This window comes from Vombatus ursinus, unplaced genomic scaffold, assembly GCF_900497805.2.
Source record: "Vombatus ursinus unplaced genomic scaffold, bare-nosed wombat genome assembly UNPS02014932.1, whole genome shotgun sequence".
Taxonomy (NCBI): Eukaryota; Metazoa; Chordata; class Mammalia; order Diprotodontia; family Vombatidae; genus Vombatus; species Vombatus ursinus.
In genome coordinates this window covers 9,030,520-9,052,274 of record NW_020954710.1, presented here as the reverse complement: position 1 = coordinate 9,052,274, position 21,755 = coordinate 9,030,520, and the positions used below count along the sequence as shown (strand labels likewise).

General features: G+C 39.2%; 1 protein-coding gene across 1 annotated transcript in view; it reads left to right on the top strand.

The window, feature by feature from the left end:
- Positions 1 to 20,462, top strand: part of PARK7 (Parkinsonism associated deglycase) — a 28,773-nt gene extending 8,311 nt beyond the window's left edge. The window contains exons 3-7 of the mRNA XM_027843940.1: positions 486 to 587; positions 2,236 to 2,295; positions 2,578 to 2,647; positions 15,337 to 15,423; positions 19,979 to 20,462. Coding sequence (XP_027699741.1) covers positions 486 to 587; positions 2,236 to 2,295; positions 2,578 to 2,647; positions 15,337 to 15,423; positions 19,979 to 20,139 — 480 coding nt within the window. The 3' untranslated portion in view covers positions 20,140 to 20,462. The remainder of the gene's footprint in view (positions 1 to 485; positions 588 to 2,235; positions 2,296 to 2,577; positions 2,648 to 15,336; positions 15,424 to 19,978) is intronic.
- Positions 20,463 to 21,755: the final 1,293 nt, after the last annotated feature.

Here is a 21,755-nt window from a genome sequence, read left to right as displayed (position 1 = left end):
AGAGGGAACCCACTATCTCTGCTAAGAGCCAGTCCCACTTTTGGTCTTGGCAGGACGTTATCTTAGACAAGACTAAATTGTCCTTTTCTAAAACTTCCATTAATTTCTTGTTCCGCACTCTAAAGTCAAGCGGAAGTCTACCCCTTCCTTCAAATACCTGAAGACAGTTGTCATTCCATATTCCTCTTCATCTTGAGGCTAAACCTCATATGGCACAATCTGTAGTCCTTCACTGCCCTGTTCATCCTTCCCCTTTCTAAAATGTGATGGCTAGAACTGAAAACAGTGTTCTAGATGTGGCCTAAACAGGGCAGAGTAGAACCAGGCCAGTCACCTCCCTTGTCCTGGACATGAGCCTCTCTTAACGTAGTTTAAGATCTTAGCTTTTTAGGCTGCCACATCGCATTGTTGATTCATAATGAATTTGTTGTCCAGCAAACGGTTGATTTTCTTAAATAGGTACGGGAATTGTTTTTGTTTTTCAGATGAAAGTCATTGTGGCAGGTCTTTGTGGAAAGGATCCGGTACAGTGTAGTAGAGATGTACTCATTTGCCCTGATGCCAGTCTAGAGGATGCAAAAAAGGAGGTTTGTCCTTTTTCATCAGAAATAGTCCTTCAAACATCTTTCATTATGTTCATTCTGCAGTAGTTGATTAGAGAAATTTAATCATGGCTTGTTCTATGTTCAGAGGAAGTTTTCTGTTATGTTATAAAACATTATCAGGTGTTATCTTGTTTATTACAGTGTGTAATCGCACAAAGCTTGCTCATTTTTGTGTTTTCTGTGTTTTCTCTATCTATACAACAATGCAATCTTGTTATCTTGCCTGCCGTTCAGCTCCTTTCTTGTTTGCTACCAAAACAAAACAGGGGCCAGAGTGACGTGAATTAGCACTTGACCTCCTAAACCTTTCCGGTTGTCCTAATTCTGTATTCCCTTTTCAAAGGAGCAGAAAGAGTTACATGTTTACTTTAGGTGGAACATCCGATAAGCCTCTGATTGGAGAATTAAATTGATTGACATAAATTCATCCTATCATTTTCTTTAACGTGATGTGAGAATTTAAATGAGAAAAGTTTCCAGATTTTTTATATTGACCTGGCTAGTGAGGTCATCATCAAAATGAATTTGCAGAAATTCATCATCCAGAAGTTTGGTGAGGGAGATTACTTTTTTTGGCAGCAGCAACTGATAAAGGAAATCCAAGGGGGATCAAGCATGCACACAAGAAATTTTGGGTGCCTTAAATTTGGGGCTGGGACTCGAGTTGAGAATATTTAGTCAGTGAATTTTTAAAATGTAGAGAGAGAAAATAAATCTTTTTTCTTTTAAAAACATGTTAATGATAGGGAATTTGTATACTAATAATCAAATATGGAACTTGTTGATGCTTTTAAAAATGAAATGCTTCAAGTGAGAAGAAAAAGTCAGTTGTGATTTCTGTTTCTCAGGTTTTTTTCCTGCTGTACTTTGGATGATTTAGGACATTTGACTCATGTTTTTGTACCCAACACTACTGGGACAAAGAAAAAGAATTATGTATTTCTGATCTTGTTTTTCTTTGTTAGATTTTTTTTTTAAATATAGAAAAATAAGGGTCATCAAAATAATGAATAATGTTGGTTGCATCTCAGTACATTACTTCACAGTATTCACTGTATACTCAGGACTTTGCTAAATAGTTTGTTATTTCGATTTCTTAGAGGATTAAAAAGAAACATCCAAAAGTGCTATTAGGCCACATTTCTAGTTTTGTAGTTTTAGCAAATTGGTAAGTGGAATATAGTGGAGAGAGTACTAGACTGGGAGTTAGGAAGCCCTGAGTTCGAATCCTGCTGCTTACACTTGGTAGCTGTATGACCCTGAGCACGTCCCTTTACTTTTGTCCGCCTCAGTTTTCTCATAGGTAAAATGAAGTTAATAATAGCACTTAACTTCCTAAGGTGATTGTGAGGAGCAAAGGAGACGACGTGTGTAAGGCACTTAGTGAACCTTAAAGCACTTTATAAATGTTAGCTAACATTATTTTTTGAAAACTGCAGCTTTTGAAGGCATTGAAGACATTAATACTTTTCTCTGAAATTCTTTTAGGACGTTTAGGACATTAATCACTTTTATCTCAAATTCTTTTTTTTCCTGAATGTCCTGTTTGTTTTACCTCTTGCTTTTAGAATATGAAAATGTCATTAGACTGTTTCTCTTTAATGCACTTTCTTGTTTTTGAATCTTTTAGGGACCATATGATGTGATAGTCCTACCAGGAGGTAATCTGGGTGCACAAAACTTGAGTGAGGTAAAGTCTAAAGAAAGTGTTCGAGAATGTTTATATTTCATATTTTTGGTGTCGTTAAAGTTTTGGAGGGAAAGTGATATGTAAAGTGAGAAACTCCATAATAATATGGAGTTTTGAGTTTGCTTATGTCTTAAAAGTAAAAGAACATTTAAGAATGATTAATTTCCGATTTTTGTACAATATTTCTAAATCCTTGCTGTTTTAGGTTCTACTTGCACTCTTTATAGAGAGGATTGATTTGTGAATTAATGGCTACTTTATATGTTACTTTTCTTGTTGTAGAGCGCTGATGTGAAAACAGTGCTGAAAGAGCAAGAGAAAAGAAAAGGCCTCATCGCTGCCATTTGTGCAGGTCTGGCACTTTTATCATGCTTTTAAAATGTTGGTTCTCCAAAAGCTCTGTGAATAGTCTTTCAGTTTGACAGATTTGCTCTTAAAGGTCCCCTTACCTTTTACAAATCATAAAATAACTTGTTAGGAGCAGGTAGGTGGCGCGGTGGATAGAGCACCGGCCCTAGAGTCAGGAGGACCTGAGTTCAAATTTGACCTCAGACACTTGACATTTACTAGCTGTGTGACTCTGGGCAAGTCACTTAATCCCATTGCCTAGCCAAAAAAACAAACAACAAACTAACAAATAAAATATCTTATTAGATAAAATACCTTGTCCATTCATTCTGGATACATTATGTATGTAAATGTTCTCTCCGTTAGATGTAAACTCTTTGAAGGTAGGGACTGTTTTACTTTTGTATGTCCCGTGCTTAGCGTAGAGCATTCCACTTAATAGTAATAAATGTTGGTTGATTGATTTCGATTTCAAGAATAAATAGAGTAAGAGTTTTTTGCTCTTTCATAAGTTAGTGTAGTTGTTTCCTGATTCTAGAGAATTCTTCTCCTACTCCCTTTATCATCTTTATTTTCATGTCCTTGGCAGAGGTCTTTGAAATTGAATAATTCTTATATTTGGTCGAACACAGGAAGAAGTTGTGTCGCTGTGGTATTAAAGTGCCCACCCCAGCAGATGATCTCTTTGCCAAAAAAATTCAGTTGTCACACAGCATGAATCTGCTGAAAGTAAATTCATTAGCTGCCCTGTATGTGACCTTTAGTTTCATGAGTCTAAGTTGTAACCTTTCTAATTTTAGTGACTTCTCAATGGAATTTTTCTGATTGCTTGGAGGTGCTGTTTTCTGTATACACGCAAATGAAAATGATATCGAAAACATTTCATTGTCATACAGTAAGCCAGACTTTGAGAGTTGCTTTTTAATTCTGCCCTTGACATTTATGATCCTAGACAAGTGCTTCACCTTTCCGAGCCTCAGTTTTCTCCTCTGTAACATGGGTACGATAACTGTAGTTCCATTCTCACAGAGTTGTGAAGGGTAAATGAAAGAAAGGATGCACAAACACTTTGTGAAGTGTCCGATGAGAGTCAGCTATCATTACCACCCACAGTAATGGAGGCAGAAAAACTATGGCCTGTCATCTGGCAGCATGTGTTTCAGTGAGAAGAAGCTACAGATAGCCATGAGGCCTTTTCTTTGGGTATTTTAACTTTTTGATTTGGAAGCAATGCCTAAGAATGTCTACAAAACTGGATTCCAAAGAATAGCAGCTTCGACACAGGAAGAATAATAGTAATAGAGACACTGGGTAATTCATAAAAGATGAAATCCAAGTCTCACTGAAACCAAAGAGGTGTGTTAGGATTTTGCCCTCTGCAGTCAGTCCACCTCAGAAGTTTATATATAAATCATCAAAAAACAGATAACAGGCAAGGACCTTGTATTTGTATATAAACTTCTGAGGTGGACTGACTGCAGAAGACAAAATAAATACAGCTGGTAGGGAGTTAACACCTGCAGTAAGCAAGGAGATAGGTGGTAAGGAAGCCCCTGGCTGCCCTTGATGAGTTCAGGTCAGCAGACCTTGGATTGCGAAAGGTGATGGCTGATGTTTTTGTTAACTGCCAGTGACCTTTGCAAGATTATGGAGAATAGGAGAGAGGCCACGGGGCTGGAGAAGGGCCAATGACCCCATTTTCAAGGGAAAAAAAAGACTAGAAGTAGAACACTTTCATCTAGAATGTATGCAGATTAGAATGAGCAGAATTGTAGAACCCCCCAGTCAAAGGGCTGGGTCGTGAGTATCTTGGCAAAGAAGTGGTTCTCACTTGATGGTCTAGACAGAAGCCCTTTGTCATCCCATTTGCCCTCCCTTTGACATCTTCCTACACATTATGAATTGTCTTTCCTAAAATGCAAGCCCAGAAGGGAGCTTGATGCTCCAGATGTGCAGGGAGCAGAGCAGAGGGTGGTGGAACTTATTTCCTTCACTCTGGAAACTCCATCTCCTTTAAGGCAACCATGGTTGTTTTAGCTTTCCAGCTACTTGGTTGAACTGTTGATGAATGTTAAGCAGTGTATTAACCTAGAACTCCCTGGCCTTTTGGATGAACTTCTGTCTAGACATGTTTTGATTTTCTCACTCTCATACATGTGAAGCTGAGTATTTGACCCTAAGTTTAAGACTTTAATGTCTTTTTAAATTTCATCTTACTAGGTTTGGCCCAACATTCTAACCTATTGGGTTCTTTTTGGAACTCAAAACTGTCAACCAACAGCTTTGTATAATTTGCCAAAGCATGCCTATATGCTTTTATTCCAGTCACTGATTAAAATGTTAACACAAGAGTGAGGGCAAATTTTGATCCCTGGGGCCTTCCACTAATCACTTCCTTACTAACATCACTTCATTATTGACTGTTTTTTGGGCATAGCCATTTAACCAGAAAAATAAGCTGCACAAACAAAAAAATAGTACCTCTGCATAAAGACATTGACAGGTCAGACAGTGCAGTGGCCTTTTACTCTCTGAGAATCAGGATACACTCAGAGAGATGGTTAGTGTAGAGAAGAATTGGAGAATACATGCACTGTGCTCCTAATCTTGCATCCTTAGACTTCTATTTGTAAGATACTCAGCAGTGTCTTAGCATCTCAGTAACACTTTCCATTGTGCAGTATCACTTAAAAATGCATATTGTTGCCTGAGTATCAGCTGTGATTTCTGCTTTTTTATCCATATGGTATTTGGTACAGTCACGTGTTGTTACTGAGACTGACTAGTGATTGTAATATCACACAAAAGTATCATTTCAACTTCAACATTCAAACATATTATCACATGCTTCCTATTGAGAAGCTGTCTAATGTGCATGAGTACTGTCGAGTTTGTTGAATTGTTCAGTCTCCTTAAGGAGATTTTCATTCAAATGTTAAGGCAAGCCAAAGGGATGAAGGCTCAGTTGCCGTAGAAGTACTAAATAAAACAGGAATTGTCAAAAGACAGTTGTGTGTAATGAGTCCAGTGAGTGCGTGAGGGTGAGCGAGCACAGAGATTAGAGAGGGCGGCCTCAGCCTCACTTCGTGCCCTCCCGTTGAGGAGAAAGAAGCAGATACTGAGGGAACAGTAGCAAGAAGCAAACTGGGAAAAGGAGTGCAGTCAGGAATGAGAACTAAACCTGAGGGGTCCAGAGAAAGACAGCACAGACTTGCAGGCTGTGTGTTTGGGGGGGAGCAGAAGGACTCTTGGGTTTTCTAATGGCTTTATGAGAATCACCACAAGGTGGCGCTATGGAACTTCGTGTAATGGCCCCTTTTGTTCGGCTCTGCTTTTCATTCAGTACCACTGGTGTGCTGAGGCTCCTGTTATATTTGCAGAAAGTACATGTTTAAAGATAATATTGGTCCCTTTTTTTTTTCACTTTTATTCATTCAATTCAGCAAGCATTTACTAAGTGCCTGCCATGTGCAGGACACTGCTAGATGTTGCCTGGGTAAGGTACAAAATTAAGGTGAAAAACATTCTCAGGCATGTTGGACTTAAATTACGAACTTGCGTATTTCAGAACACTGATTTCTTTTTGAGATATTTGCATGTTATGACTAAATGGAACCCAAAAAATGTTTTAAGTATTCCAGTGAATTTAGTAGGAAGAACTTGGAATAAATTTACTACCAATCCAAAAAATCAAACATTTTTCCTGTCCTAGTCATAGGTTCATAGCTGATTAGAATAAGAAGAAACCTTGGAAATTATCTAGTCCAACACCCTCATTTTTTTTAAATGAGAGGCAGTTGACAGATGAATAGATTTCTTTTCATCTTTAAAGAGCTTTGTATATGTAATAATTGTAAATCAGGGCCTATTCTTGCAGAGAATGTAGCTACTTGAGCATTTGTTTGGTCTTCTAAATCTGAGAATCAGCTGGTTTTCAAGTAACTTGTAAGGATATTCTGTAACTACTCTCTTCTTGGGAATTAGATTGAGATATGAAATATTAATTCATCACAGTAATTCACATTTCTAGCATTTTGATATTTGGAAAGGACTTTCCTTGCCACAACCTTTTCCTCATTTTAAAGATGAGAATCTGGAAGCTCTGAGACATTGGGTAACTGGCCTATAAAATCACAGAGATTAATAATAGTTTAAGTTGGGATTTTGAACCCAGGTCCAAGGCCAGTGCTCTCTTTGCTACAGTACCTCCTCCTTATGGATGGCTCTTCTAACTTACACTGAATATGAGTGGTATGAGAGCAGGAATGTGTCTTAGGAACTTAGATCCATTGCTTGAGAAGGAAAAATGCCATGTCATTGTATTTATTTGGGATCGCAGGCCTTAGATGAACATGACAAAATGTCAAAAAAGATATTTGTAAGTAGCTAGAGAAAAAAAATAATTATACCATTCTGCCATTCTATAAAGTGCCTTAAATAGGAAATACCAAAACCAATTCTTGGTGATTCCGTGAATGACAAAAATATTGAGCTCTAAATATCCTCTCTAAAAGATGCTTTTTGAATCCTAGAATTGGGAAGCCCCTTAGAGGCCCAAAAGGGCAGTCCATAATTGAAACATGAAACACTCAAATAGTATCTCTGACACAAGTATTTATCCAACCTTTGTTTAAACTCCTCCAGTGATGGGGGACTCACTGTCTTCCAAGTTATTCTACTACATTTTTGGACAGTTATATCAAGGAAGTTTTTCCTTATTTTGGCTTGAAATCAGCCTCCCTAACTTATGTCTGTTAGTTCTAGCTCTGCTTTCTGGGGCCGTAAAAAACAAGCCTTTCATATGACATTTCTGAAAGTGATCTGTGACAGCCATTGTGTCTTCTCAGTCTTCTCTTTTCTGGGTTAAATGTCCCTAGTTCTTTCAGCCAATCTTGCTGTGGCATGATGTACTATGACCCTGCGTAAGTCACTTAACCTCTACTTCAGTTTCTCTGTTTGTAAAATGAGAATAATAATAGCACTTGCCTCCCATAGTTGTTGTGAAGATAAAATGAGACAATATTTGTAGTACTTTGCAAACCTGTAAGTGCTAGTGATAATGATGAAGATGATAAGAGCTGCACTTGGAGTCATAAAAGATTTGGTTTTGTATCCTAACACTTCATAACTGTGACCATGGACTAGTCTTTGTGCCTACTTTCATCACCTCAGAAATGAAGATGATAATAGTTGGAGTGGCCTAGAGTAGCTGTGATGGTCAGATGAGATCGTCCGTGTAAAGTGCTTTGTGAACCTTAAAGTATTCTATAAATGCTAAGCATTATTTTTAGTCCCCTCACCCAGTTGGACTTGGTTTCAGAGAACTTTTAAAAAAAAATTCATGTTCATGTCTTCTATACAAGCTATTTAATTTTTATTAATTTTGGAGGTAGTAGTTTTGGTTGTATGGTTCCTATTTTGAACTTCCCAATATACAAACGTGGTAATCACAAATAATATGTGTAGAGACCAGTTCAAAATGGGATTCATACAGATGGCAAGATCCTCTCGATGTAAATGTTTGCAGATGTCATTGTGCAGATTGTATCAAGTCCCAGGGCACTACTGAGCTTCCTTATTGAATTTTATAATCACTAAAGAATCCAGTTTTTAAATCTACAAAGGAAACCCAAGTGGTTGAAAAATGCCCGTTATCCAGACTATGATAATGCAGCCGGACAGGTAGCATTGAATTAATATTGATCTCAGAAAGACACTGCAGATGAAAGATGAGCTGGGCCCAGAATTGGAAACAAGCTGGATTGGATCTGGGATATCGCTTACTTGCTGCTCTCAGAAACAAAAGCTCACTTTTAAATGCCTGGATTCTCTCAATAATTTGATGACTAATAGAACATCACTGTGAACTTTGAAGAATCTCAATTGCGATTGACCTAAAGGGTAATAGGGACACATATGGCAGGTGTGAGTGAGCTGCAGTCTGTTAGCGACAGTGACTTGTGTGCAAGAAATTATGTAAGTGATATCCCAGAAATGTATGATCAGTAAAGGAAGTGAGCCCATGTTGTAGTGAGAGCAAGGAATAGCCTCGGTGATTGAATGGTAAGCGAGGAGGTAGAGGAGAAGGCCCTTTGAAGCAGGGTTTAGGGAAGGACATGCACCAAGAGCTGCATGTGAAGAGAAACTATGGGAGGTCCTTGGGTAAGAAACTGAAAGCTTTGAAGGGACGGACGATATTTTTATCACTGCTACCAATTGTGGGCAAGGGATTCAGAAGAGAGGCAGATTTGGGAAATGAACAGCTGGTTATAAAGATGGTGTCTGAAAATGGGATCAACATTTGTGGATCGTGGCTTAAAATATAGGAATGGCTGGCTCTTGGCCAGAGATGGAATGCACCTCAAAGAGGCTGATAAAAATATGTTTGCCTGGAGTCTTGAAAATATAACAGAAGAATGACAAACTAAGAAAGGAAGAAGAGGAAAAACTGCCTCCTTTTCTTCACTAAGCTAGGTATACCCCATATTAGCAGAAATTCACAAAAGACAAAATCGAAATTGGTGTCCGCAAAACCCATAGCCTCTGATATCTATGAAAATACACCACAAATATGCATAATGTACAGTGACTCGCCGGGGAATATTTGAGAGAGCAGCCTTTGGCACCTGATGAGTTGAGGTCGGAGCCTGCTTCTTTACTTGTGTGACCTTGAGCAAGTCCCTTAAACAATGCTTCATTTTCCTATGAAAGGATTAGCAGAGGATAATGGAAAATATGTTCGGAAAATATGGTTCATGATTAAGAAATGAAAGAGGCCAAAGGCTTGTAAACTGCTCAGAAGCTTCACACCTATGTATTATGAATACATTCTTCAAGAAGAGAATGGAAAGGAGGGAGTGCCCTAGGCTGATGAAGTCACAGATCCTTTGCTTATTTATGTAAACTTCTAGAGGAAATGATTGTCAGAGTTTGTGCCTTTACCCCTATTCACAATTTTTCAGTCAATAGCTTGTTTAAATAGGTCAGGTTGAATCTGCTACAATCATATGCAGTTTCATCTCATCTTTATTCTTTCTTCTAATTTGATACTGATTTTGACCTTTGCTCTAACTGGTCTGTGTGGTCTAACTGCACCCAGACAGCTGACTCTGAAATTATATCCTAATCAGTAATCATTGGTTTCCTGTCAAGATGTAGTCTTTCTGTGTGATATTGTTCAGCATTTGCTATGCTGAATATTCAGGCATGAGGCTTCTTAGTGGTGTCTGTAAACCTTCAGTCCTGAACCATTTTTTTCCTACTTATTTTTCATAATTCTTTGTTGTGTCCACTTTTACAGTGAAGTCACTGAGTTGTGAAGCCATATATTGGCCAGATTTTTCTTTTATTCAAGATCTTTGTAGAACTTCTTTACTTTTTGCTTTGCCACAAATAATGGCACAAAAGTGCCAATTGGATCTGTTGAGTTTCAGCATCAGCAACTACTAACCTGTGTAACCTACCTTCTCTCATTGCTTTAAAATCTTGATGAAAATGGTTGCTTTATGTGTATGTCAGGGATATCTTTTGTTTAAAATATGAGAGGGAGACAAGAAGGCTTTTGCAGATTATTTTCTCCAGCAAATCACATCTGTATGTTTGCATAGTTGACTGAAAGACATAAAGGAAATATAAGGTCTTGCTGTTCTTTGATTTCAAAACCAAAACACAGTGGAGCAAAATGTAGCTTTAAAGTCCTCCTCTGACTAACAAGGTCTTTTCCCTGCGTATGTTAAGATCATGGAGAAAAGTCCATGATAGATGCAACCACAGAGATAACTCTATTCATTGTCCCTGATTACCAGTGTTAAATGAGGAATTAAATGGAGATGTGTGCTTCTCAAAGGGGTTTACTGCTCTCGTACAGGAGGGCCCGCTCAGTCCATGTGAACCATTTTCCCATAGATGAAGAAATCCCCCTACTGCTTCTGATTGTGGCTTACACTGTATGGGGGGAGTGGGGGGCGCCTCCTTTAGGAGGTCCAAGGCTGCTCCAAAGAGATCAGCCTAACAGGTTATGCACAGTCATCTAGGTAGATGTCAAATTACGTATTTCCCAAATTATGATGTGCAGTTAGATGTGCCTTCCATCTAGCCCCTCAGTCCATATCCTGTGACCCAGCATGTCAACTTTGGACCAGAGGGTAATAGTGACACACATGGAGAGTAGCAGGAGGCTGCAGAATATTACCAACCATGACATGTGCACAAGAAGCAGCGTGAATGAATCAAGGAGGCTCAGGAGTGCTGGAGGGCTAGGATGGCTGCCTGAAGTTTGCCCATCTTCTCCATACCTCATCTAGCACAACCCAGAAATTCATACCTGAATAACGATCGAGAAACTAAAATAAGGGACTCCTACCCCAAAACTTCACAAAAAGTGAGCCAGCAACTCCTGGACAATAGCAGAAGGAGCTTGCCAGTAAAGTCAGTACCAGCACAGACAAACAAGTCTCACCCTCCCAGGGCAACCAGAGACATGTCTCCTGCAGAAAACTGGAGGGTTTCCCCCAAGAGAGCCCTCGGGTAGTTACAAACCCCAGCAGGAACCTTGGAAGTTCAGAAGTGTACCAGTGTACTGGAGTGCTCATAGGTGGGGCAGTGACCTGTGCAGGCATGGCTTGGACCCTGACGAGGCTCCAGGGTCCTCTGTGCACTTTCCTGAGATGCCAGAGAGGGCCCTAAAGGTCAGTGCTCTGGATCTCCAAGGTCTGGGATGGAGGCTCACCCTAGGGAGGTGGACCCCGGTGACCCAGGGCAATACCAAGCAGGGCTGACATCTCCACTCAACAGGCAGTGAGGCACGGAAACTCACCCTGGTGCAGAGTCTCAATTCAGAAACTAAAGCTGAAGAGATAAACTAAAGAAAACACCAACCACGATAAAAATGTATTGCAGATCTCGAGATCTCTCAAGAAAAAAAAAGGAGGGAGTAATTCCTTAACTGCAAGCAGGCTCAAAGGAAGAAAATGAATTTTCCACAAGGACTACATGAATACCTAGAAGAAATGAAGCAAGAAATTAAAAAATCCACATCAAAGCTTTTGAGGAAAGAAACTGGAGAATAAGTAACTTAGAAGAGAAAGTGACCCTTACCCAAATAGCAGATTTGCTGAAAAATTAAGTAGACCAAAGAGAAATTAGTAACTTCATGAAGCAGCAAGAAATATTAGAACAAAATCAAAAGATTGAAAAAAATAGAAGAAACATAAGATATTTTATATCAAAAACAATTCGCCTTGAAAACAGGTCAGGGAGAATCAATTTAAGAATCATTGACCTCCCTGACAACAAAAACTTGGATGTGAATTTCACATCATAAATGAAAACTTCCCATATCTATTAGATCTAGAGGGCAGAGTGAAGATACAAAGAATCCACTATCACCTCCTGAAAGAAACACCAAAGAAAAAGTCCCAGGAAGGTCAGAACCAAAATCCAGAGCTCCCACATCAAAAGAATTCAGGCATCCAGAAAGGAGCAATTCCAAGTACCACAGTCAGGATCAACCAGAGTCAGAATCACACAAGATCTAGAAGCTTCTACTAAAAAAAAGAGATCAGCTTGCAATATGGCATTCCAAAAGCCAAAAGATACAGGCTTACAACCAAGAATAACTTGCCTTGCAAAGCTGAGCTGTTGTCTTACTTCCCCTGCTTCTTCCAGAAGGGAAGAAATGGGCCTTGAATGACAGAAGATTTTCAAGCGTTTGTGATGAACAGAGCTCTGCTGAGCAAGAACGCTGACATGCACACAGTTCCAGAGAAACCTAGAATGGTAAATTTATTTGAGCATTGGAAGAAGTTGTATGATTTTCTTGTGCTAAAATTCTAACAGGGAAAAAGAAGCAAGTGTTACTGTAGGATTCTAAAATCTGCAAAGTATGGAGGGAAAAACAGGTCCTGGGGGTTCTGTTCTGAGTGCTTTATAAGAGGGGAAAGAGAAGGGAAGGTAAAAGGAGAAATACACTGGGGTAGAAAGGAGAAAGAAGGGGGTGAAACTTGCTATTCCTCATAATCAGGGTTTATACCAGAAGCATATAAAAACGTGGAGGAAGGGGTGAGGTGTCCATCATCTGAAATGGACAAAAGAGGGTTGAACACACTGTTTGGTGTAGAAATATGTCAAACTCAGCAGGGAGACATCAAGGATGGGGGTGGGGTGGAGTTCAAAAGGAGGGAATAGTGGACGGCAGAATCAACTGCCTAACCCTGAACAGGGGGATTAAAAAAAGAACTAGAATCCAGATTGGGGGGGGGTGTCCCATTCCCCATCACTCATTCGGGAATAAGGAACAAATTGTGTGAATGTAATGGAATATTATTGCTGTGTAAGAAATGATAAAAGAGACAGTTTCAGAGAATCCTGAATATGAACTGATACCAAGGGAAGGCATCACAACCAGGAGGATGGAAAAATGTGTACAAGGACAACCACATTGTAAAGAGGACTTTTACGTTATCCACTTCCTGACAGAGAAGTGATGGACTCGAATTCCAGAAAGAGACATACATTTTTGGAAATGGTCACTCTGGATGCATTTTGCTTGACTGAGCTTAGTTGTTAGAAGATTTTTTTTGTCTCTCTTTTTTAAATTGTGTGTAGATTGTTGGCAATAATGATGCCTACCCCCCAAAAGAACCATTTAAACATTTTTAAAATGGCTGTAAGAGAACAGAAGGAAACAGACAGTACAATTTTGAAAGTAATGTGTATTTGTTTAAAAAAAAAGCAGTACAAAATGCAGATTTGTGGTTTTATACTTTTTTGTTTTGCTGTATATATATATATATGGAAATGCTCTTCCTTTGGTGTTTTAAGTTCTGAATTAAAAAAAAAAAATTTGTGTATGTACTCAGAAAAGGAGGTCACATATCAAGACTGAGAGATGGATAACAGTTGACCAGCTTGAATGTTGCGTTCTGGCACCCAAGAAATGGTAAAAGTTCTGAAGGAAGGCCACTAGAGTATTAATGGGTTCTCTGGGGAGGGCTGCTGGTGGACATGAGGATGAGAAAAAGATGGATGGTGAATCTGTAGCCACATTGAGATAATGAATCCATTAAAATCAATTTGATTGTATTAAATTTGGTCCATCTTGTCCTACAGATAGCTAAAAAAATTGATAGGCTTGTCTTCATCCAAATCAGGTGCTCAGTCAATATTTTAATCATTATATGTATTATATTTTTGTTAGATGGTGTAGTGGGTAGAGTGCTGGATTTGGAGGCAGGTTGGAAAGGTCTGAGTTTGAATTAGCTGTGCAGGTCTTTGAACCAACTCTTTCAGTCTCGGTTTCCTCATCTTTGAAAGGAAAATAATGACACCTATTTCATAAGGTGGTTGTGAAGATCAAGTAAGATTATATATGTAAAGTGCTTTGCAGACGTTGAAGTGTTTATAGATGTATGTGTTTGTAAGAAAATATTAGTTACTGTAATATTGATATTGATTAAAATATTAGCTATAAATCTTACTGACTGATTTACTTTAAAAACCTATCTGTATCTCATCCTAAGAAATACATGTTTTTTTCCTTTTAAATTTTAAAAATAACTTAGGACACTATATTTTAGGTTCTAAAATTCTTTAATTTTTTTTTCTTCTTACTGTAAACTTAATCACCAGCAAACATTCACATTTATACCCAAAAAAAGATTATATACAAAACTATGAACTGTAAAATATTAAATATAACATGGAGTAATAAGACTGCCTCCCTTGTGTCTTTTTCTGAACTTTTTTTTCTGTGCATTTAAAAAATTGTGTTAATGTCCTTTTTCCCTTTTGGGGGGCATCTCTACCACTATTCACTAATTAGCATCCCTGTCTTTCCCTCCATTGTCACTAGTGTACTTAAACAAAACAAATCAACATGTTAACCTTGTCTCATGTTACACCTTTAGTCCCTCACCTGTGTGCCCAAGAGTTGTTTCCACTTCAGTCTTCTGAAGTCTAATTGGGCACTGGTGATCAGAGTTGTTCTGATGTCTTTCAGAATTGTTTTCCTTTTCATTATTGTGGTCACTGTGTAAATACTTTTTTTATTATTGCTCATTGTGCTCTGTATCAGTTCATCTGTCTTCCCATTTCTCTTAATTCATCATGTGTCATTTCTTACAGCTCAATAAATATTCCATTCAGCTATTGCACCTACATGGTCTCCAGTTCTCAGAAGACAACAAAAAAATGCTGCTGTGAATATTTGTGTGCATGTCCAAGTGGCAGTGCAGCTTAGTGACTTTATTGGTACAATTCTCAATTATTTTCTAGGATGGTTACATCAAGTCCCAGCTTTGCCCACAGTGCCTTAGTCTGTCCATCTTCCCACAGCTAGTGCAACATGGGCCATTTTCTTTTTTTTTTTCTTTTTAGGCAGTTGGGGTTAAGTGACTTGCCCAGGGTCACACAGCTAGTAAGTGTCAAGTGATTGGTCCGAAGCCAGATTTGAACTCAGGTCCGCCTGACTTCAGGGCCGGTGCTCTATCCACTGCACCACCTAGCTGCCTTGGGCCATTTTCATCTTTTGTCATCTTGCCCAGTCTCTCTAGAATCAAAACTTGTTATGTTCAAATTCTTGATCTGGGCCTTCTGGGTTTTTTGTTTTATTTGACATCTTGATACTGCAGTTTCAAAAATGGTAGTTCAGTATCTGTGTTTAGTAATCCTTTTAAAAATGTATCTGTTTTATAGGACCGACAGCTCTCTTGGCTCATGAAATAAGTTTTGGAAGCAAAGTTACAACCCACCCACTGGCCAAAGACAAGATGATGAATGGAAGTAAGTACAATTGTAGATTTAGTGCACAAAATGCCTTCTCAAAGATTCCTAATGGAGTATAACCAACCAGGATCTTAATTAAGGAGTATTCTCCGGGAGTTCCTCCTGTTCGGAAATGGCTGAACTTTCTTCTTTCACCTTTGTTAATTTTTTTTTCTTTTTGAAGGCTGTAGAGGTTCTAGTGTGGGTAAGGGATGGCGTGTTTCTGTAGTAAAATGGAAGGTGAGGAGGTGGCTGAGGTGTGGGTGGAAATGTGACAGGACACTTTCCTGTAGTTGGTTTTAACAAATTTTACAGCTATGTTGCAGACTAAAAATAGTTGGGCAATATTGGCTTAGAGTTTCAGCTACTTGAATATTCAAGTTTAAATTCTCGAACCCCAAACAAAAAATTCAGAAAAGGCCACCTTATCGTTAGTTAAATTGGAGATAAGTAGATCTCTCTCAGAAACCAACCTTCTTTAGTGGGCCCTTTGAAATTCAGGGGGTTTGGGATGGAATTTGTGCCCATGGCTCAAGCCTATTTTGTAAACATTATTTGCCCTGAGGAGAGAAAGTGTAGTGATCAAATCAGAATGTATCTTAAAAATGGGGTCTCCCCTTCTCCCAGCTCCCCATGGCTGCAAGATTAATTTCTTCTCTGCTATTACAACTACAGTTTGTTAAAGGGAGAATTTAAAAGTTTTCAAGTTTTTAAAGTCATGAGTTTAATCTTTAAACTTAATGAGTTTTAATTCTTTTTAAAAATATTTTATTATAAACTTAATCACTATCAATAAAAACAAACAGCATGTGGACTAAACCCCACCCCCCCAAATAATAACTGAAAAATAGTCATAGAAACTTTAAGAATTAGGAAACTTTGTTTTCTTTGTATCCTTTTCCAAAAATTTGCTCCACCAAAAATGGTGGAGTGGGGGGCGGTGCTCAGCAGTGTTCATTTGATAACATCCTTGGGATAGGATCCTTCAATTAGTTCTTTTTTTTTTTTCCCAATTATAATTTTGACTTCCAAATTCTGTCCCTCCCTCCCCTTCTCCCTCCCTGAGATGGTAAGCTATGAGATATCAGTCATACATATGCAATTATGTAAAACATTTCCATATTAGTCATTTTGTACAAGATGACTTGAATAAAAGAAAAAAGTGAAAGAAAGTGAAAAATAGCATGCTTCAGTCTGTATTCAATTAATATCATTTCCTTGGATTAGTTCTTAATAAGAGCTGCAACAGCAGTCGCAGTGTTGGATTCCTTACAAAATTATGTCAGGGTATAAAATATAGAAATGAATGTCAAGAAGGATTTTAATGATTTGTTACTTTATTAGCCTGGGAGCCACCTTCCTGAATGCAGGCTACAGTCCTTTTATGTCTCTGAGAATTGCTTTGGTTAAAAATTTGATCACTCTGGCCCACCTGGTATGGAAGGTCCCTCTCCAGACTTAGTGAGACTGGGCCTCAGACTGTAGGCCTGGGCTTTGTCACCAGCCTGTACTTGTGCTCCAGCCTGCCAGAGCCTGGGCTGTCCTGGCACAGCCTTTGAGAACCAGGGTCCCCTCCAGGCCACGCCTTAGGAGGCATCAGAGGAGGGCTTTTGTAGAGGAAGGTGTATCATAGTTGCCCCAAATTTATAATGATCCAAACTAATTTGGCATGCATGTGATTAGTCAAATTAGGGATTAAACAAATACATGCTAAATTCTGTTTCTCCAGACTCACCACCAGATAGTAGTTAATAGGGAATTTGCTTTTAATTTTGAAACCAAGGTTTAAATGTTTCTGTTGTTTTAATTTTAAAACCAAGTTTCCTATTACCCAGAGTTGACTCTAGAGAAATACAATTTAGCATGAATTTCATTTATCCCTAATATGACTAATCACATGCATGCCAAATTAGACCTAAAACTTGGTCTTAAAACATTAAATGTCTAAAAAAGTATGTAAAGTCTTTTTTAAAAGTGAGCAGTTGGAGCTTGATTGTTTAGTATCGAGGGGGGATTTTTAGGCTCAAGTAGTTAGTAAATTGCTGCTAGCAGAGTGATAGCTTCTCTTGCCCGCTTAGGCTCCTCAGGGTTTTGGGGTTATGTCAATAGAGCAAACTCGCAGCTCACGAAGCAGGTTTCTAGTTCTCCATATCAAACTCTTTGTTTTCCTGTGTTGCTAAAAGAATGTCACTGATGAAGTTGAGAAATTACTAATACAATTTTTATTCTTAAATGGTATTACTTTTTCTCTCCAAGAGTGAGTTTTAAGGTATTCCATATTGCTCTGGAAATTTTGAGCTTTATGATTTTAACGAGTATTTTTATGTTAAGATAATGAGAAATAACTTTTGCTTACAGTTGTAATTCTGTTTTGACAGAGCTGAGGAACATAAAACTTCTATTTTGTTTCTAAGGTTCTTTAAAACATAATGTATAATGTATAACTTTAGTTCTGTACAGATGTTTAGGAGGGTGGCGCATCAGAATGCTGATTTATTTAACTTCACATAAAGTAATTCAGCTCCAGTGGCCTCTGGGATCAAATGGGAAATCCTGTGTTTGACTTTTAAAGTCTCCGTACCGTGACCCCTTCATACATTTCCAGTGACCCTGGCCTCCTGGCTGCTCCTCACACACGCCCTCCACCTCCCTGCCCCTGGATGCGCCCCCTCCTCCTTTCTGCTTCCTGGATTCCTTGGCTTCCTTCGGCCGGCTGTCTCCAAGAAGCCCGCCCCAGTCCCCCACAATCCTAGGGCCTCCGGCTGTCTCCAAGAAGCCCGCCCCAGTCCTCCACAATCGTAGGGCCTCCGTCTTAGCCTCTGTGCTGGGGTTTCGTGTTCTCAGGTGGTGAACTTCTCAGCTGCTGTTGGTTCCTTTTTCTTTGTATCCCAGTGTTTAACCCTGAGCCTGGCTGACACAGTGGGTACTTAAGTGTGCTCTGCATTTCCAAGGAATGACTGAGTAGGGAGTTCTAAAAAGAAGCAACACCAAAGACAACAGTACTGTAGGAGACAGTCTTGCCATGTTTGATGTTTTCTGAAATGTTTATTTTGGGAAAGGGAGCTTGCTGAAATTTTTTAGTATATGTGGTTTTTGCCTCCCAGCACCTCCCTATCCCACCATCTCCTGTGACAGACACTTCAGAGAGCCTGTGGTCCCATTTGGGAGGCAGGTCTGCCCTATCCTGGAATCAAGTGTGGGATTAAAATTTGATCTTACCCAATTTGCACTTTAACCACTAGTGGGAAAGAATGATTAATGATTATCATGGTTTTGTTCAAAACCACACCATTTTGAGACAGGTCAGTACTGTTAAGAACATAGTATTGTACAGGTAATTAAACACATTGAACAAACATTAATTGTGCATTCCTGTGCAAGGCACTGATGGTAGGCCCTGTGGAGATTCCAAGTGAGAAACCTCTGATTTTGTGGCGCTTACAGTTCCATAGGGCAGAGAAGACGAGTGCACAGCAACAGTGAGAGGGGTATAAAGAGAAATGCAGGAAAAGGTACAGAGTGTGGCCTTAAGTTAGAGAAGGAAGAAACCATCTCCTGTAAGTGGGAAACAGGGAAAGTTTCAAGGAGGGGGTGGCATTTGGTTTGGGTTTAGAAAGATGACGGCAGAAGGGCACTCCGGGCAGAGAATAGAATGAGCCCTTATCCACAGAGGTGAGAAATGTGCTGCCAGGACAACAGCTTTGTTAGTTCCTGCTTCCCACCTCTTCCCTCGCTGATCCTTCCTGCCCATCCTGCTGGCCGCTGCCATCTATTCCCTGTTCAAAACCCTGCAGTGTCTCCCTATTGCCTTCAGAATAAAATAGAACCTCTTCAGTTTGGCCTTGAAAGCCCTCTACAGTTTGGCCTCAGACTACCTTTGCAGCCCAATTTCATATATTTATATTCACGCACTTAAGTTCCAACCTAAGCTGGCCTCCAAATCAACATTCCGTATCTTACCTCCAAGCATTTTCCTCTCCAGTTCATCTCCTTCCTTATCTCTTCTTAGAACTATTCTAGTCCTTTCTAGGTCAGCTCAGAGAGTCCCTACTCCTCATAATATTTACTGGTGTTCTCCACTTCCTCAAATTACTTGGTTTTTTTGACTTCTCTTGCACCCAGGTTGAATCCCCAGTAGAGTGTGTGCTCCTTGGGTGCAAGGATTAGTGCCCATCACAGTCCCCTGCACGCTGGAGGCCTCAATGTATAGTCGTTGGATTTAATTGACTGTTTGTAGAGGAAAGTTTCCATTTAGATTTCATTTCCTCATTAATGATTAGCAGTGCTTTGGGGGCTAGTCTTTGGTTATGTTTCTTTCTGAGTTATATGTCTCTTCCCATCCCCTAATCTGTATCTTCTCTTTCTTCACTCTCTTTCCACATTACTTAGTTTTCTGTAGGCTATAGGTGTTAAGCAAATGATCTTGACTGACATTGGGTTTTTTGTTCAGTATTTGTAAGAAACCGTTCCTCCTAGAACAAAGAATAGAGCAGGTTGGCACTCCCTGTTAGCTGTGGCATTCTGAGTGATCCAACTTACCACCCTGTGTCCTGTCTTTATTTTCCATTTAAAGATCATTATACCTACTCAGAGAAGCGTGTGGAAAAGGATGGCACCATTCTTACGAGCCGTGGTCCTGGAACCAGCTTTGAGTTTGGGCTCACGATTATTGAGGAACTGATGGGAAAAGAAGTAGCAGATCAAGTAAAGGGCCCGCTTGTGCTTAAAGATTAGAGTGAAAAGCTTTCTTGATTAATAAACTTAACAGTCCCTTAGAAATTGCTAATATTTAATTTTTTTTTGAAGTGTGAGCAGCAATGTAACATCATTTGAAGTGTAATTGTTCTCCAGGATTGCATATGTGTACCCATTGCTTTTCATTATGTTGAAATTAAAGGAAAACTTAGAAAAAATGTCTCCCTGCTTGATGATGCGACTACAGTGGCAATTACTGAAGACAGCTGTATGCACATGTAGCTGCTGCTCAGCGTCTCACTTTCCTGTTCACACATTTCTGAACTCTGTTGGCCAAATAAAATACAACATTTGGGAAATAATTAGTTGTCGCTTGGCTTTTGTGAAACATGGAGCCTGTTTACGACAAGCTTGCCTTTCACCTTCATGGCGTTCTTTCTCAGAAGCAAAATATACCGATTCACTAGCAAACATATTTTTTACATAAACATTGGCTGATGAGAGTAAAGCATAAGTTTAGATGCTTGAACAATGAAATATTTTGTTATAAAACAAAGGACTTTAAAAGACTTTTGATTCAATTTTCAGTCACTAGCTGGAAAAGGTTATCCCTTACCCCTTTGTGGAATACATGCACTTCAGCATCATTGTACGTTTTTGTAAAACAAATTGTGTTTTTCCGTTACTTATCTTGAATTTGAATACTAGACTGTTCTCTACCCCCTCCTCCCACATCAGTTCCCTCAATTCTCTTCAGTTTGGATTGAAACCTTTTGGTGAAGAAAGTGGCTGAGGGGCAGCTAGGTGGTGCAGTGGATAGAACTTCAGCCTTGGGGTCAGGAGGATCTGAGTTCAAATCTGGACCCAGACACTTCACACTTACTGGCTGTGTGACCCTGGGCAAGTCACTTAACCCCTATTGCCTCACCCAAAGGAAAAAAAAAAAGGACAAAAAGAAAAAGAAAGGGGCTGGGATGGGGACCAAATTATAGCATGATCTATATTACCACACCAAGAATTCTTCTGTTAACACTTAGAACATTTGGATTCATTTCGTGCAAATAGTATCTTTGCTCCTCTACAACCCCACCCCCATCTCGCCTTCTCTACTGAATTAAAGAGAACATTTTATTCCTGAGAAATTTCCAACTCCATTCTCCTGAAATTTAGTTCCCCACCCTGGCTAGCCCATTTCACACATCTGATAGACCGAAGCTAGTTTCCTCCTTCATGACCAGTAAATACTGGGTCCGTGGATCTGTTGTTCAAGGACCAGCCTAGCCGATTTCTGAGACTCGTTACCAGGTTGATGTAAGGTTTTTACACACACACACATTTTTTGGCCATAGCAACTCTTAAAAATTGTCTGCTGTCATATATAGGTTATAGTTGGTATCTGTGGTGGGAATACCCACATTGAAAAAAAAATATTGAGCTTTGAAATTTGGAGGCATCGTTACTCAAAAATGAAAGATTATCAATAAGGAAGTAGAAATTAGAGGGTTTTTGCTGATGTAAGTCACAGAATTTTATGAATAATTTATTATTATCAAACCTTTGTAAAATGCCCTCAATATTGATACCTTGTACTAAACCTAAAACCACTTTGTGATGTACAGCAGTTTCTGATCTAAGTGGAGCTATTCATTAAAGTA